General features: G+C 40.7%; 1 protein-coding gene across 3 annotated transcripts in view; it reads right to left on the bottom strand.

Annotated features, from left to right (window-relative positions):
- Positions 1 to 15,063, bottom strand: part of LOC147021623 (uncharacterized) — a 210,325-nt gene that overhangs the window by 92,371 nt on the left and 102,891 nt on the right. For all 3 annotated transcript variants that reach the window (XM_085893746.1, XM_085893747.1, XM_085893748.1), the window contains one exon: positions 3,249 to 3,374. In XM_085893746.1, coding sequence (XP_085749872.1) covers positions 3,249 to 3,374 — 126 coding nt within the window. The remainder of the gene's footprint in view (positions 1 to 3,248; positions 3,375 to 15,063) is intronic.

Genomic DNA, 15,063 nt, shown 5'->3' with positions numbered 1-15,063 from the left:
GATCAAGACAAATTGAGTGCCATTGTGGACTTTCTGACACCTCCCAACATCACCGACTTGCGGTCATTCTTGGGTTTGGTTTATTAGTTGGATAGTTTTTCACAGTGACATTTCAACTGCGTCAGATCCTCTCTGACGACAGATTGTCAGAACAATCGACAGCTTGTTTATTGGCCAAATATCAACAACGATATTGCCAACATGACTCGCTCATGTGCTGTGTGTCACGAGAAAATGGCCAGCCTTCTGGTTTTTCATCTCTGGAACCTTTTCATTCCAGCCTCTTCGTGCCGACGAACCACCAGACTTCTGGAAAATCATATCTGTTTTTTCATCGACTAACTCCCTGGGTGGCCATGCATCTATCTATTCTCAGGTGACCCACATCACGTGACATCATCTGAGCTCTACGGTCATTCTTTGTGGACCTGAGTGTCCCAGTTCATCTTCGAACTGATGGCAGCCCACAGTTTGCATCCTATGAATTCTGGAAATTCATCGACCGTTGGGGAGTTAACCATAGCTTCTCCACACCACAGTGGCAGATGGCTGCTTCTGAGTGAGATGTTGAGGCCGCTGAGGTGTGGGCAAAAATTAGCGCGCTTTACGACCAATCCTCCAAACCTCTCATGCCTCTTCGTGCCGGCACAGAGGTGTCGGTACAACATCCACAGACAAGGCGTTGGGCCAAAACCGATGTGGTCATCGGTACTGGACATCGCCTGGACTTTCATATTAAATTGCCATCGGGCAGAGTCTATTGGAGGGATCGGTGTTTCCTTTGTCCGTATGTCCCTCGATGCTTTGCCATCTCCCGTTGGAAGCAAGGACAGACCAGCTGATCCTGCTCACCCACCGAAGTGAGTGAGATTCGACTTCCCACTTCGCTGCAGCCCACCTGAACACCGTGCACCCACTCGACTTGATCTGTAATTCATTATACCTGAACTCGTTGTTCTCGTTACCAGACATATGGTTATGGACACTTGTTATAGTACTGTATACATTCACATACTGATCGATTTGGGGGGGACTGTTACGTCATGTAAACCTCCTCGATGTGTCGTCGGTTTGTAGGGATGTGTAGGGAAGGGGAGATGTTGGTTTGTGTGAAAATTTCTTGGTATTAAGCATGACACATTATGTACTCATTTGCGTTTCCGTGAAGGAGGAGTCAGTGTGCTGGGTGATGGTCTGCAGCCATGGGCCTGCATGTTTGGTGATGGTGTTGTTTGGATAAACTTGTACATTTATTTCTGACTTCTTCAACCTTTAATAACCAAGATGGTTTTTTACCTCTGCCACCGAAGGTGAAGGAGGTGATGTTTTCACCCCTCTCTGTTTGTCTGTTTGCGTGTGCAGGATATCTCAAAAAGTTGTAGACGAATCCAAATGAAATTTTGTGGGCAGGTTCGGTGTGTGTGACAACGACGAACTGATTTTGATTTTGGTGAAGATCCAGATCTGGATCCGACTACTGGAATTTTTTAGGTGATTCTTCAGCATTGAGAGGAGGAGGAGGAGATTGGGACCATACTCTGTGCAGAGGGTCGATGCTGCCTAAGCAGTTTTCTTGGCTGCTGGGCACAATCCTGGATAGGTCACCACTCCGACACAGGATACCAGCAAGCTGGCACTCATTTTTTCGATCTCAGAAGGATGACAGGCAAAGTCAACCCCACCTGGCTGGTATTCATTCAACAGCCAAGTGGGATTTGAACTCAGGATCCAAGGATGCAAGTAGTGGGGCAACTTAGCATAACAATTGTGCATTTTGTGAGGAAAGCACCAAATTTGGCACACTAGTAGCTTAACATATTATGAACAGATTTGGATATTGGGCCATCTCAAATTCAGCCGCTGATGGCTGTGGCAGCCATTTTCCACTGCCATCAAAAATTTTGAGATGGCCCAATATCCAAATCTGTTAATAATATGATAGGCTACTAGTGTGCCAAATTTGGTGCTTTCCTCACAAAATGCACAATTGTTATGCTATATTTAGCTAAGTTGCCCCACTGAAGTCCCACCACCCTACCATCAGGGCAACACCAAGCATATGATATATAGCACGATATCTCAAAAAGTTGTGGACGGATTCGGACGAAACTTGGACACATTGGGTATGTGAAAGGAAGAATTGATTCAATTTTGATAAAGATCTGAATCCGGATCCGATTCCGATAATTTTTTAAGTGATTCTTCACCATTGAAAGATAAGGCTAAACTAATATATAACACGATAGCTAAAAAAAGTTGTGGATGGATTTGGACAAAACTTGGTGGACAGGTTGGGCGTGTGACCTGGATGAATTGATTCAATTTTGGTGAAGATTCGAATCCGGATCTGGATACAAGAGTTATTTAAATTTTTAAGTGATTTTTTCACCATTGAGAGATTGGGCCAGAAACGATATAGTACTGCATCGCACGATGTTTCAAAGATGTTTGGGCCCGATATGTTCTCATGGATCAGGCATTACATGGCGGGGGTATGCGCTCTACCGAGTGCCCTTCTAGTTTTTTTTCCTGTTTCCAGAGTCAAGGCTCAAGGAAGAGCTGAGAACACTGAACAGATCATGATGCAACAGAACAAAAGGAACAGGGGAGAGAGAGAGAGGGAGAGAGAGAGAGAGAGAGAGAGAGAGAGAGAGAGAGAGAGAGAGAGAGAGAGAGAGAGAGAGAGAGAGAGAGAGAGAGAGAGAGAGAGAGAGAGAGAGAGAGAGAGAGAGAGAGAGAGAGAGAGAGAGAGAGAGAGAGAGAGAGAGATAGAGAGAGAGAAACACCATGAACAGCAGAGTTGAAAGGCAAAATAGAGTGAGACTTGGACAAATATTGGGCGTGCGACGGAATGAGGGAGAGAACAGATGTGGTGGACAAGATGGACACAGAAGCAAACTTTCAGGAAGGAAATACTGGAAATTTTGAAACAGGAGGGCAGGGGTGAAATGGGTATAAAATATAATGGTTTTGGATGGAGGATGATCTGATATGGAGGCGAACAGCTGTCTTGAAGACTTGGAGGGAAGAATGAGAACGAAGGTAATGTGGAAGTTAGTTCCACAGGTGAGAAAAAGAGGAACAAATGACTGGAAGTGAGCAGTGAATCTGGATTTTGGGAGTTTCACCAAAAGGGTGTTGATGGTGGACCACGTGCACATTGCAAAAACCTGAGGGGAACAAAGCACGGAAATAGCAGAGGGTGCAAGACCAAAAAGGGCACAGTGGAAGACCGAGCGACCACCCACCTGTCTGCAATGGGAAAGTGATCGGCCCATATAGCATCAGCTTCATCATGTGCGATTGCAATAATATTGAAAGCCTCGGTTTCCATGGTATCAAGCTGAGCAAAGTGTAAGTCCTTTGATACCAAACTGGGGACAGATAAAAAAGATTGCTTTCATCCACATCAAGTTAGTAAAATACCTTTAAAACCTTATTTCTAAGGATCTGACAAGTGAAAACATTAGACATATAATCTTCAGAAACTAACCAAAAATGCTGGAGGCAACAAAGAAAATCCATCCAAATTCATGAATTAATAAATATGCAATCCTGCCAAAAATCACATGGCAGGTTATTGTTTTCAACTTTTCACTTACCTAAATCGAGTCGTTAGAAGCAACTTGTACAAATACTTGTAAAGAGGGGCTGGAATGAATATGATGCAGACATAGGGCCATGTGGGGCCGTTTCATAAGTAAAAGCCGGTGCAGCTTACAACTGAAGAAATTACCTACCCTAATGAAATGTGTACAGATCACGACGAACCACTAGACTAAGGGGGGGAACTTCGTGGGGAGAACGTTCGCTATGAGTCGAGGAGGTTGGTGGTTCAATCACCGGCAGAGTCCTACCAAAGACTCAAAAATGCTCAGCCTATAGCCATGACAAACAAACATAGGTTGGCAAGCAATGCACAGGCTTGATGAGCCTAATGGCCGTGTCGGAGTTCTTTGTAAGGGAACTCATACTGTGTACCATCTGAATAAATATTCTCGAAATGGAAGCACCCAAGCATTTTACAGAAAATGCCTTGAAATGGAAAAAGCAACAGTGAGATGGAATTGGGTCAAAGAACCAGAATGCAATGAACAACACTTGATACTGACTGATGTGTGTACAGGCTTGACGGATAGTGGAGGCCGAAGATTCAGCTGGGAATATCAGGCGACATCGACACAACAAGTGCCTGAGTGACCGGATAATGGATGTTGTTCAGGACGGTATGTTAGTTTATCGATACGAATGTGACAAACAAGGACAGTCAGTCCTTCATGCAGATTACTACGTCTTGGAATAATCTGCCGAGTGTCCGGTGCCCTGAGATTCTCTTCTTTCAGTCAAATGCCATCCATGACCAGCCAACTTCACCTGCTAATTTGAGACTATGAGGCAAATCCAACTTTGGACTTTTCCAGATATGTTATCACTGCCACTGTATGCTCATTGGTATTCTTAATGGCTGTAGCTTCTCCTTACAAAGTAGAAGGTACAACTGATGCCATCACCAAATGCTGAAAGCTGTTGTAACTCAGCTATTACCATGTGGCAGAAGCCAACAGAAGAGATCATAACTATTTCTGTAAAACACACCAGTATTAGTCGATACAATTCCCATCCGTATGTTCAGCTGATTACATTGTTTTTCAGTATTCAGTACTGACATTTTCAAGAAATAAGGAATGTAGTGTTTTGCATCACATCATTTTGCAGACGTTCCCGAAAGCCCGGGATATACAGAAGGCAAAGACCATGATAGACGCTTTAGGCAAAACAGCTCATGGAACCAACTACACGTTGTTGTTCTGTCGGAGTACTAGGGTATTTCATCAGATGGAATTATGACCAATAAATGCTCTGAGATTGCTTGGATACCTTGAAACTGGTTCAACTCACCAATGTCTAAGCCCAAAAATCTTGCACCATACATATCATTGGATGACTAATCTATAAATAAGGAGAATTACTTTCCTAGAGTTACTTTCAAACATTGCTTCAGGAGTGCTCATCTTCATAGAAATTAAATAAAGGCTCTGAATGTGACTTTGCTGGTGTTAGCACCAATTAATTAATCCTTTTTTTATGAGCATTTTCATGTCGATACAGACGAACTTCAGAAATATGATTGTGTCGTAAGAGATAGTCCCCACTTTGCTTTGCAATGCGCTTGCAATTATATCAGTTGATAATACTGCCTGCCAAACTTGCCTCATAAACAAGTATGGTATAATTGAATGTCAATGCCAATTCATGCCTCTCAAACACAATCACTCGAACTTGCATACATCGCCAATTGCAACTTTAATTTCAATGAGGGCAACTCAAAAGTCGCTTTTTATCTCCCTCTACAGTATATTCATTATTGCTTATCAGCAAAAACTTCACTGGCATTCATTTTTGAATGCCAGTGAAGTTTTTATACAGGTTACGTCTAAAAGTTAGTTTTAAAAACATAATATTAAACTTAATGTATGAAACGTATTTTTAATATATACTAGACGACCCGTTGGGTTCCTGTTGTGACGTCGGTTGATGAAAAAAATCATTTCAAAATAAATTTAACAAGAGTGCAAGTGAGCACAATATATGCCCGAACAAGAAGGTATATACAGAATTGTGCTACTACATGGAAAACAGCATCCTGGTTGCCATGGCAACCACTTTAGATGACAAACGTATGTCGCGACACACCGTCTCCACAGTCTGTACCTATGTACCAAATATGAAACGTGAAAGTTGAAAACTTTGGGAGTTAGAGTGCAGACAGGAACTGATGGAACACAGCATCCTGGTTGCCATGGCAACCACTTTAGCTGATAAACGTACGTCGCGACACACCGTCTCCACAGTCTGTACCTATGTACCAAATATAAAATGTGAAAGTTGAAAACTTTGGGAGTTAGAGTGCGGACAGGAACGGACAGACAGACGGATGGACGGATGACCGGTATCACATAATACGCCCCAATATATATATATATATATATATATATATATATATATATATATATATATATATATATATATATATATATATATATATATATATATATATATCAGGCGTATAAAAAAGAAAAAGAAAAGATAGCTCCAGCGAACAATACCGCTGAGGTTGTTTGCATTGATCAAATAATCTAGAAGCGGACTTGACTGAATCAGGAATTGATTTTTTAATATTTTTTTTTCTTTGCCAGATTTTAACGAAACTTGATACTGCACACCGCAGGAGAATGGTGAGAAAGGTGGGCCGAAAATGTTTGCGCTATCATGTACCGTTTTGGCTGTATTTCGGGAACATATATACATACATACATACATACATACATACATACATACATACATACATACATACATACATACAAGATGAGAGTTTTAGTCATATATAGATTTCAAGAAAAGTAACAGTGTGTGTGTGTGTGTGTGTGTGTGTGTGTGTGTGTGTGTGTGTGTGTGTGTGTGTGTGTGTGTGTGTGTGTGTGTGTGTGTGTGATTCATTGTTATCTCCATAATTCAGATTTCAGAAGTTGGAACGGAGCCCTCCCGCGGGGACTCAAGTATCCACCTTCATTTCATTGAAGGATCTCGATTCATGGGCTATGTTGTTAAGTTTTCTTGTTCTCAGAGTTTTGTTCCAATGGCTCTTTTTCAGGATCGTCACTGAGCCCCAGACAGCCTCCAACTGTCGTTTGTTTGTGGTAATGTTCCCAGGGATGGTTTGTCGGATATCTGTGAGGTTCTTCTTCATCATTCTCATTTCTCCAATTATCACTGGTACAATTTTGGTGCCAGGATGTTTTCACTTCAAACTTGAGGTCTTGACATTTGGTCATTTTCTTGATTTCTGCGTTATTTCGACAAAAATTGCAAAATCTGGATACTGAAACCTCAATTAGCAATGCCTTCTTTTCCTTTTTTCATCTGAGTAATATGGCCGGTCACAGTGCTTTGTCTTCAATGTTCACGCTGGATGGGATCATCAGGTCAAACGTGTGAATTATGTCCTTTTCAACTATTCCTTTTGGTTCATGTTTCCATGAGTTTTGTGGAACTGGGATTTTGAAATTTCTGCAGATGTGCCAGTGGATTACTCTACATACATTGTTGTTCCTTTGTGTGTACAGCTGTTCTGACATGAGTGTTTTTTTTACATCCCGATAGGAGGTTGCTCGTGCTTTCTGTTTCCATCTTGCAAAATGTACACTTGTCTGATTGAGTCAGTCCTGCCAGTTTTTTAAAAGCCATTTCTGTCGTGTTCTTGCTCATGGGAATTCAGAGTGGCTATATAAAGTCTCCACCCCTTTCAAATTTTTCACCTTTTGATACCTTATAGCCTGGAATTAAATTGAATTAAATCAGACTTTTGCCACCTTTATTTACACATCGTAACCCACAACTTGCAAGTGAAAAACAAATTCGACAAATTTCAGAAAATTAATTAAAAAAATACATTGATAGAATATCTTTGTTAGATATGTGACCACCCCCCCCCCCCCAAGTAAATACTTGGTTGATGTACCTTTGACAGCAATTACAGCTGTGAGTCTTTTGGGATAGGTCTCTACCAACTTTGCACACCCTGATTGGGCAATATTTGTCCATTCTTCTGTGCAAAACTGTTCAAGCTCAGTCAAGTTGCATGGGAAGTGTTAATGGACAGCAATCTTCAAGTGATGCCACAGATTTTCGATTGGATTTATGTCAGGGCTCCAACTGGGCCACAAGAACATTTATCTTTTTGTTCCTTTGCCACTCCAGTGTAGCTTTGGCTATGTGTTTTGGGTCATTGTCATGCTGCAAGGTGAGCTTCTGTCCCAATTTCAGCTTTCTTGCAGAGGACAGCAGGTTTTCCTCGAGGATCTTTCTATATTTTGCTCCATACATTTTCCCTTCTATCCTGACAAGTGTCCCAGTCCCTGCTCATGAGAAAAATCCCCATAACATGATGCTGCCCCCACCATGATTCAGAGTTGGGATGGTGTTCTTTGGGTGATGTACTGTGTTCGGCTTGCACCAAATGTAACATTTTGCATTTAGGCCAAAAAGTTCCATCTTGGTTTCATTAGACCACAAAACGTTTTGCCACATGGCTTCAGAATCCCCAGAGTGTTTTTTTGCATACCTCAAATGGGACTCAAGGTGGGCTTTTTTGAGTTATGGCTTCCTTCTTGCCACTCCACTATACAGGCCAGACTTATGGATTGCTTGGGATATTGTTGTCACATACACACAGTGACCTGTCTTTGCTATAAAGGTATGTAGCTCTTTCAAGGATACCATTGGCCTCTTCGTGTCATCTCTGATCAGTCTCCTCCTTTCTTTGTCAACAGGTTTGGAGCGACGCTTGATCTTGGCAGGGTCTTGGTGGTACCATATGCCTTCCACTTCTTAATGATTGGCTTGACTGTGTTTCAAGGGATATTCAAGGCCTTTGAAATATTTTTCTACCCATCCCCTGATCTGTGCCTTTCCACAACTTTATCCCGGAGGTCTTTTGAAAGCTCCTTTGGTGCTCATGGTCATGCTCCTTTGCTCATGGTCCTTTGCTGCAAAATGCACTACCCAGCAGAGGAAACCTACAGGAACAGCTGACTTTATTCTGAAATAATCAGAATCGCTGCAATTTAACACAGGTGGAGGCCAATTAACTTGGTGTGTGATTTTGGAGATGATTGGTTGCACCTGAGCTAATTTACAATTGTTATTATAAGGGGGTGGACACTTATCCAACCAATAATTTTCTGAAATTTGTCGAATTTGTTTTTCACTTGGAAGTTGTGGGTTATGATGTGTAAATAAAGGTAAAATAAAAAGTCTGATTTCATGCAATTTTATTCCAGAATTTTAGGCAAAAAATCGTGAAAATTTTGAAAGGGGGTGTAGACTTTCTATAGGAACTGTATAATGATTCGTTCTCCGTCCCAATTGAGTTGACCTCTTCTTCGCCATTCCAGTGATCCTTATTTGTGTATCCTAAATCTGTCCAACTCTTTTTTATAATATTTCCCTACTCTTTTGTTTTTTCCCAGTTGTCACTAAATGTTTGTTGGTATTTCGTCTTGTATTTTCTTTTGACTTTTTTGCAATTGTTGGGGCTGTATTTGTTGCTGTTTCGATTTGATGCATGACATCTTCTATTCACACCTGTTTTTGGGAGTTTTTGGCAAGGTGAGTGAGAGATACCTTTTCTGTCTTGTGTTCAGACTTGTGTACAAATTGTATTCAGTAGTCTGTTGAACTTTTCACATATTCTGCTAATCTTCCAGTCATCACTCTGTGCACTTCATTGAGTCCCATCAGGACACCATCTCCTTATTTCCTCGGCAGGTACATTGTTGGGATGTATTGATTTTTGTCTAACATTTTGTGGATAGTGAGGAGTTTTCTTGTTTTGATATCTAGTTTTGTGATTTCCCCTTATGGCCATTTTACTATTCTGCAGCAGTATTGGAAGACTGGTCCTGCAAGTTGATTTATGGGTTTGATTTTGTTCCTTGGGGAAAGGTACGTTTTCAGGATCATCTCCGTTCAATGCAGGTATTCTTTGATAGTTGGTTTGGGCATTTTTAGGCCATATTTGGTGGCTCTCTTCTTCTACGAGGTATTTGTAAGTTGCTTTGTTGTCCAACTCCTGTGTTGTTGCATTGAGGTAGAATTTTAGGGTGCCCATTTTTGTTGGTCTACTGTGCATGAATGTACACTTGGCACACTTATTGAGGCCAAATTCAATTTGGATGTCGTCAGTTGTTCTGTCAAATTTCAGTTGCTCTGACAATTTTTTTGGTGCAATGTGTGTGTGTGTGTGTGTGTGTGTGTGTGTGTGTGTGTGTGTGTGTGTGTGTGTGTGTGTGTGTGTGTGTGTGTGTGTGTGTGTGTGTGTGTGTCATTGATTGTTGTCTCCATATGCGGATTTCAGAAGGGGGAACCGAGCCCACCCAGATCCCAAATAATCCACCTCCATGTGTGTGTGCACGTGTGTATATGTATATATATATATATATATATATATATATATATATATATATATATATATATATATATATAATCATGTACCACTTTTGCAAAAGTAGTTTCTGGAATGAAGCACTATGTGCCTATCGATTCCACAAGTGAAGTTAGGTGATTGACCAAAGTTTGAAAATTTTCCCGCCTTTTTTGACCGCGGGCCGCCATTTTGAAATTTCAGGAAAAATCCATATTTTTGGAAATAATATTGATTTTTGAATATTTAAAATATATATTTCTCTGTGTTTAGATGGCCGAATACACTTCAGTAGGCACCATTATGATAGTACATACTCGTAAATATTATTCACAAACTTGTCCCAACATTTTGAGAAGGGATTGCCATTTTGGAAATTCAGTGAAAATCGTATATTTTGTGTATATCTAATGAAATATATATATTTTTTATTCTTTGTGTACTTGCAGATAAACCTTGACTGACCAATGGTCAAGGCTCCTGTGGCTATGTGGGACAAGTTTGCTAGTTACAGGAAATTTTGTGAAAGTGCTAATTCTTTGCGTGTTGTAAATGATCTAGCTGAAAGAGGAATTAAGCGAGTGTCTGACTTTATTCATATGTGCAATGATGAGAAACAATGTCAAGCATTGCTACAGTGCGTGGAAGAGCACAGGAAGCTTTACCCAGACTATACAAAACAAACGATATGTTCTCTATAAGATATCTGTGTGGTTGCTTGTTTGCTAGATTGTTATGTTGTCATATATGAAAAGCATGTCGCATAAAACATATTTGGTTGTTCTCATAATTAATTGATCATGCTCTCATTTGTCATTAATGTCTTTATGAAAACGCTCCTACTGATATTCTGTAAATGCCTAACAATGTGCCATGCAATAATTGTCAAAATATGGGATTTTCAGTGAAATTCCAAAATGGCAACCCCTTCTCAAAATGTTGGGACAAGTTGTGAATAATATTTACGGGTACTTACTGTCATACTGGTGCCTACTGAAGTGCATTCGGCCATCTAAACACAGAGAAATATATATTTTAAAATATTCAAAAATCAATATTATTTCCAAAAATATGGATTTTTCCTGAAATTTCAAAATGGCGGCCCGCGGTCAAAAAAGGCGGGAAAATTTTCAAACTTTGGTGGATCACCTCACTTCACTGGTGGAATCGATAGGCACATAGTGCTTCATTCCAGCAACTACTTTTGAAAAAGTGGTACACCCTAATATGTATGTATGTATATATATATGTATGTATATATATATATATATATATATATATATATATATATATATATATATATATATATATATATATATATATATATACTCTGCCTTGACACTCGACCAGGCATCATCATTTGTGTCCCTCGTCTCCTCACTGACTTCGCTTGACATCTATCTCTTGGATGTGCACCTTGCTTCAGCCTAACCCCTATTTCCATTGTCTCACGTTGGCTATCTTAGGTGCAGAAGGGAGTTTGGTGTTGGACTTGGAGGGGTGCAGCTGAGGAGATTTTGTCAGTGCCGAACGTTTCGCGCCAAGGGCCGGTGGACAGATGCTTGTTCCCGCTAATGCAAAGCATTCAACCAGAAGGCACGTGATGTGATTGGTGGGTAAATTGAAAAATGAGGAGTGTGACGAGCACTCTCCTAATCTCAAATGGACATAGATCTACACCAAAGCGTCACCTCCAATCCAGAGGCCTCGGCCCAGCAACTATGTCAAACAGACAAAGATTACATGGTAAACATCAGTGAAACATCAAACGGAGCCACCTATCTAGATTTCAGGTTTATTTGCCCTCATCAGCATAACATTCAGGGTGTGTGTTTCATGTATAAATGACAAATGTGGTCATCATTGGTTAGATATTTATCGGTATGCCTTCCTGATGAGGGCAAATAAACCTGAAATCCGGATAGGTGTATCCATTGTCTCCCCAGTTTTTAAAAACATAACGTTGCATTATAGACGTTTCAAAGAGATGCGCTGCCAGTCATCGTGTGATGGGTGGGAAAAAAATTTGGCTCTGTAATTTAGAAAACATGTTAATGCAGCAAAGGCTTTGGAAATCGGTCACAAAGAGAAATCATGTAACCTTTGTAAAGCACACCCATTTCATATGAAATAACTAATTGCTTTAGAAAGTCATGAAGACAAAGGAAATCGTAATCGCTCATACGCTACTGAGGTTAAAAGTTAAAACCTCCACCACCCATCATCATCATCAGGTACGGGATGAAACTTTGCCACCACAGCGTCTGTAACCAAGCATGCAGGCATGCACACACACACACACACACACACACACACACACACACACACACACACACACACACACACGGAGATTCCCTTTACAGATCCAAATCTACTCATATGTACCATGTCCGTGTGCGCTGTCTACGTACCTCTAACTTGTATTGTAGCAACTGCCGACTGTACATCCCGATCAGAACACTAACTGTACTGATATCGACTGTAGCAGTGTAGGGCACTTGGCAAGTGGCTTAATCACTCAAGCAAAGCAGTCCAATTAAATGGTTGATAAGGAACGGCTAGCTTGGCAAACGATAGCAAGTTGATTGGTAATGGCAAAAAACGAAACATCCCCAATTTCTTAACACTTTACGATTTCACTCCTTTTTTTGAGCTATTTCGTTCACATGATCCGATCCTCCAAACTCAAATTATATTTCGATGATACACTTTAATCAATCCATGAGAGTAGATCATGGAAAATCGTATCATATAATGCATGAAATCGATCCAAGCTCCTAACATGAAAACTATAACACTTACAAAAGTGATGGATTCAGTGATTTGTAGATATGTAAAAAAGACATTCGATGATATGAGTGAGGAAAGTGAAAAAAAATATTTTGAGCCCTTTATTGTTGATAGACTGTTGCGATATGTTCCAACTCAAGGCAGTGTTGAGCAGGCCAAACAAAATGGCGAATTAAGACCCCAGCGGGGGAGAGAGAGGTGAGCGAGGATGCACCTGATAAAGGATATAATTAAATAAGGCCGTTAAATATCTTCAAAAGGAGTGTTTTAATGAACCCAAACACCCAATTTTCATTCCTGCACTCCCTTGAAGTTCCCTTATGACGCTTGCAAAGTTTCAGGCTGCTAGTTATAATAGTTTTTGAGTTCTGGACGACACACACACACACACATTTAGTATTGTATGTATGTGTATATATATATATATATATATATATATATATATATATATATATATATATATATATATATATATATATATATATATATATATATATATATATATAACCGGGTGTAGTGGCGTGCGCCTGTATTCCGGCTACTCGGCGGCTTGGGTTGGAGGATCGCTCAAGGACGGGTGCTCTGCGCTGGTCCGTGCTATGAGAGGGTGTAGGGCAGCCCGGAATCATGGCGAAACCCAATCCTTATCCCTGTGTCATAAGAGGCGACCAGGGTTGCGTCAGGAAGAGCAGCTGAAAGACGAACAACAACAACAACAACAACAATATATATATATATATATATATATATATATATATATATATATATATATATATATATATATATATATATATATATATATATAGATATATATATATATATATATATATATATATATATATATATATATATATATATATATATATATATGCAAGTTGAGTCACCCGATCATCATCGAGTTATTTGGACTCATAAAACCTACCAACTCCAACAAGAAGTTTGTTGTTTGAAGTTGTAGCAAAGGTAACTTTGGTGTGCAACATGGCAGTGATGGGCCAAATGGCTCCCACTATCAATATCTCTCTCACAAAACTCACACTCACTCTCCCTCTCTCCAAAAGGGGCTTTTGGCTCGCCCTCCCATCTAGTTTCTTAACAATCTTCTTGAGGAAGTTCAGTTATTCAAACTATTGGGTCTCACTATCAGCCATGATCTTTTATGGGCAAACCACATTTCAGAGTTGACCTTCAAAGCCAGCCACTGACTGGGCATCCTTCATCGTACAAAGCCCTTCCTTGGCACACCTGAACTCCTATCCACCTACAAGGCTTTCATCTGCAGCTTGATGGAGTATTGCTTTCCACTGTGGGCTTGCACCCCTGCTTGACATTTTGCCCCGCTTGATGCCATTGAAACCAAGGCCTTCAAGATTATTGGCATGTCCAATATGAAGCTGAGTCGATGGATTTATCACTTTCATATTGCAGACAGGTCGGTGGTCTCTGTCTTTTACTGCTTCCTTTCTAATCTTGCACCCTCTGCTCTCTCCATGCTTTTTCCTCCCCCTTCCACCCCCATTCCCAGGTTTCTTTAGGGCACTTGTGGTCCACCATCAACCTCCCTCTGATGAAACTCCCCAAATCCAGAATCACTGCTCACCTTCACTCATTTATTCCTCTTTTTATCCTGCCTATGGAACCAATTTCCACCTTCTCTTCAATCTCATTCTTACCTCCAAGTCTACATGACCATCTCAGATCATCCCCCATCCAAAACCATGATCCTTTCCACCCATTTTACTGCTGCCCACCTCCTTCCGAATTTCCAGTTTTTCCTTCCTGAAAGTTTACTTCTGTATCCATCTTGTCCACCACATGCGTCCTCTCCCTCATTTCTTCCCACATCCATTATTTGTCCAAATCTCCCTCTATTCTGTCTTTCAACCCTGCTGTTATGCCTGGTGTTGGCTTAATGGTTAGGGTAGTGGGCTTGAGATCCCAGTATCCTGAGTTCAAATCCCCCCTCAGCTGTTGAATTAATACCAGGTAGGGTTGACTCTGCCTGTCATCCTTCCGAGGTTGGCAAAATGAGTGCCAGCTTGCTGGTATCCTGTGTCGAAGTGGCAACCCATCCAAGATTGTTCCCAATAGCCAAGGAGACTGCCGAGGCAGCACCAACGCTCTGCACAGAGTATGGTCCCAAAGGATGGATGTATGGAACCCTGCTGTTGATGTTTCCCTCTCCCTCTACTTGCTGTTGCTTTTGTTCTGTTGCAGCCTGATCCATTCAATGTTCTAGCTCTTCCACAAGGCATGACTTTGTATACAAAAAAACACTTCTCGACTTGGAC

The sequence above is a fragment of the Eptatretus burgeri genome, chromosome 8 (genome assembly GCF_056783735.1).
Source record: "Eptatretus burgeri isolate ZD-2024b chromosome 8, Ebu_testis_v1, whole genome shotgun sequence".
Taxonomy (NCBI): domain Eukaryota; kingdom Metazoa; phylum Chordata; class Myxini; order Myxiniformes; family Myxinidae; genus Eptatretus; species Eptatretus burgeri.
The sequence above is the reverse complement of the archived record's forward strand: the minus strand, read 5'-3'. Positions and strand labels throughout refer to the sequence as shown.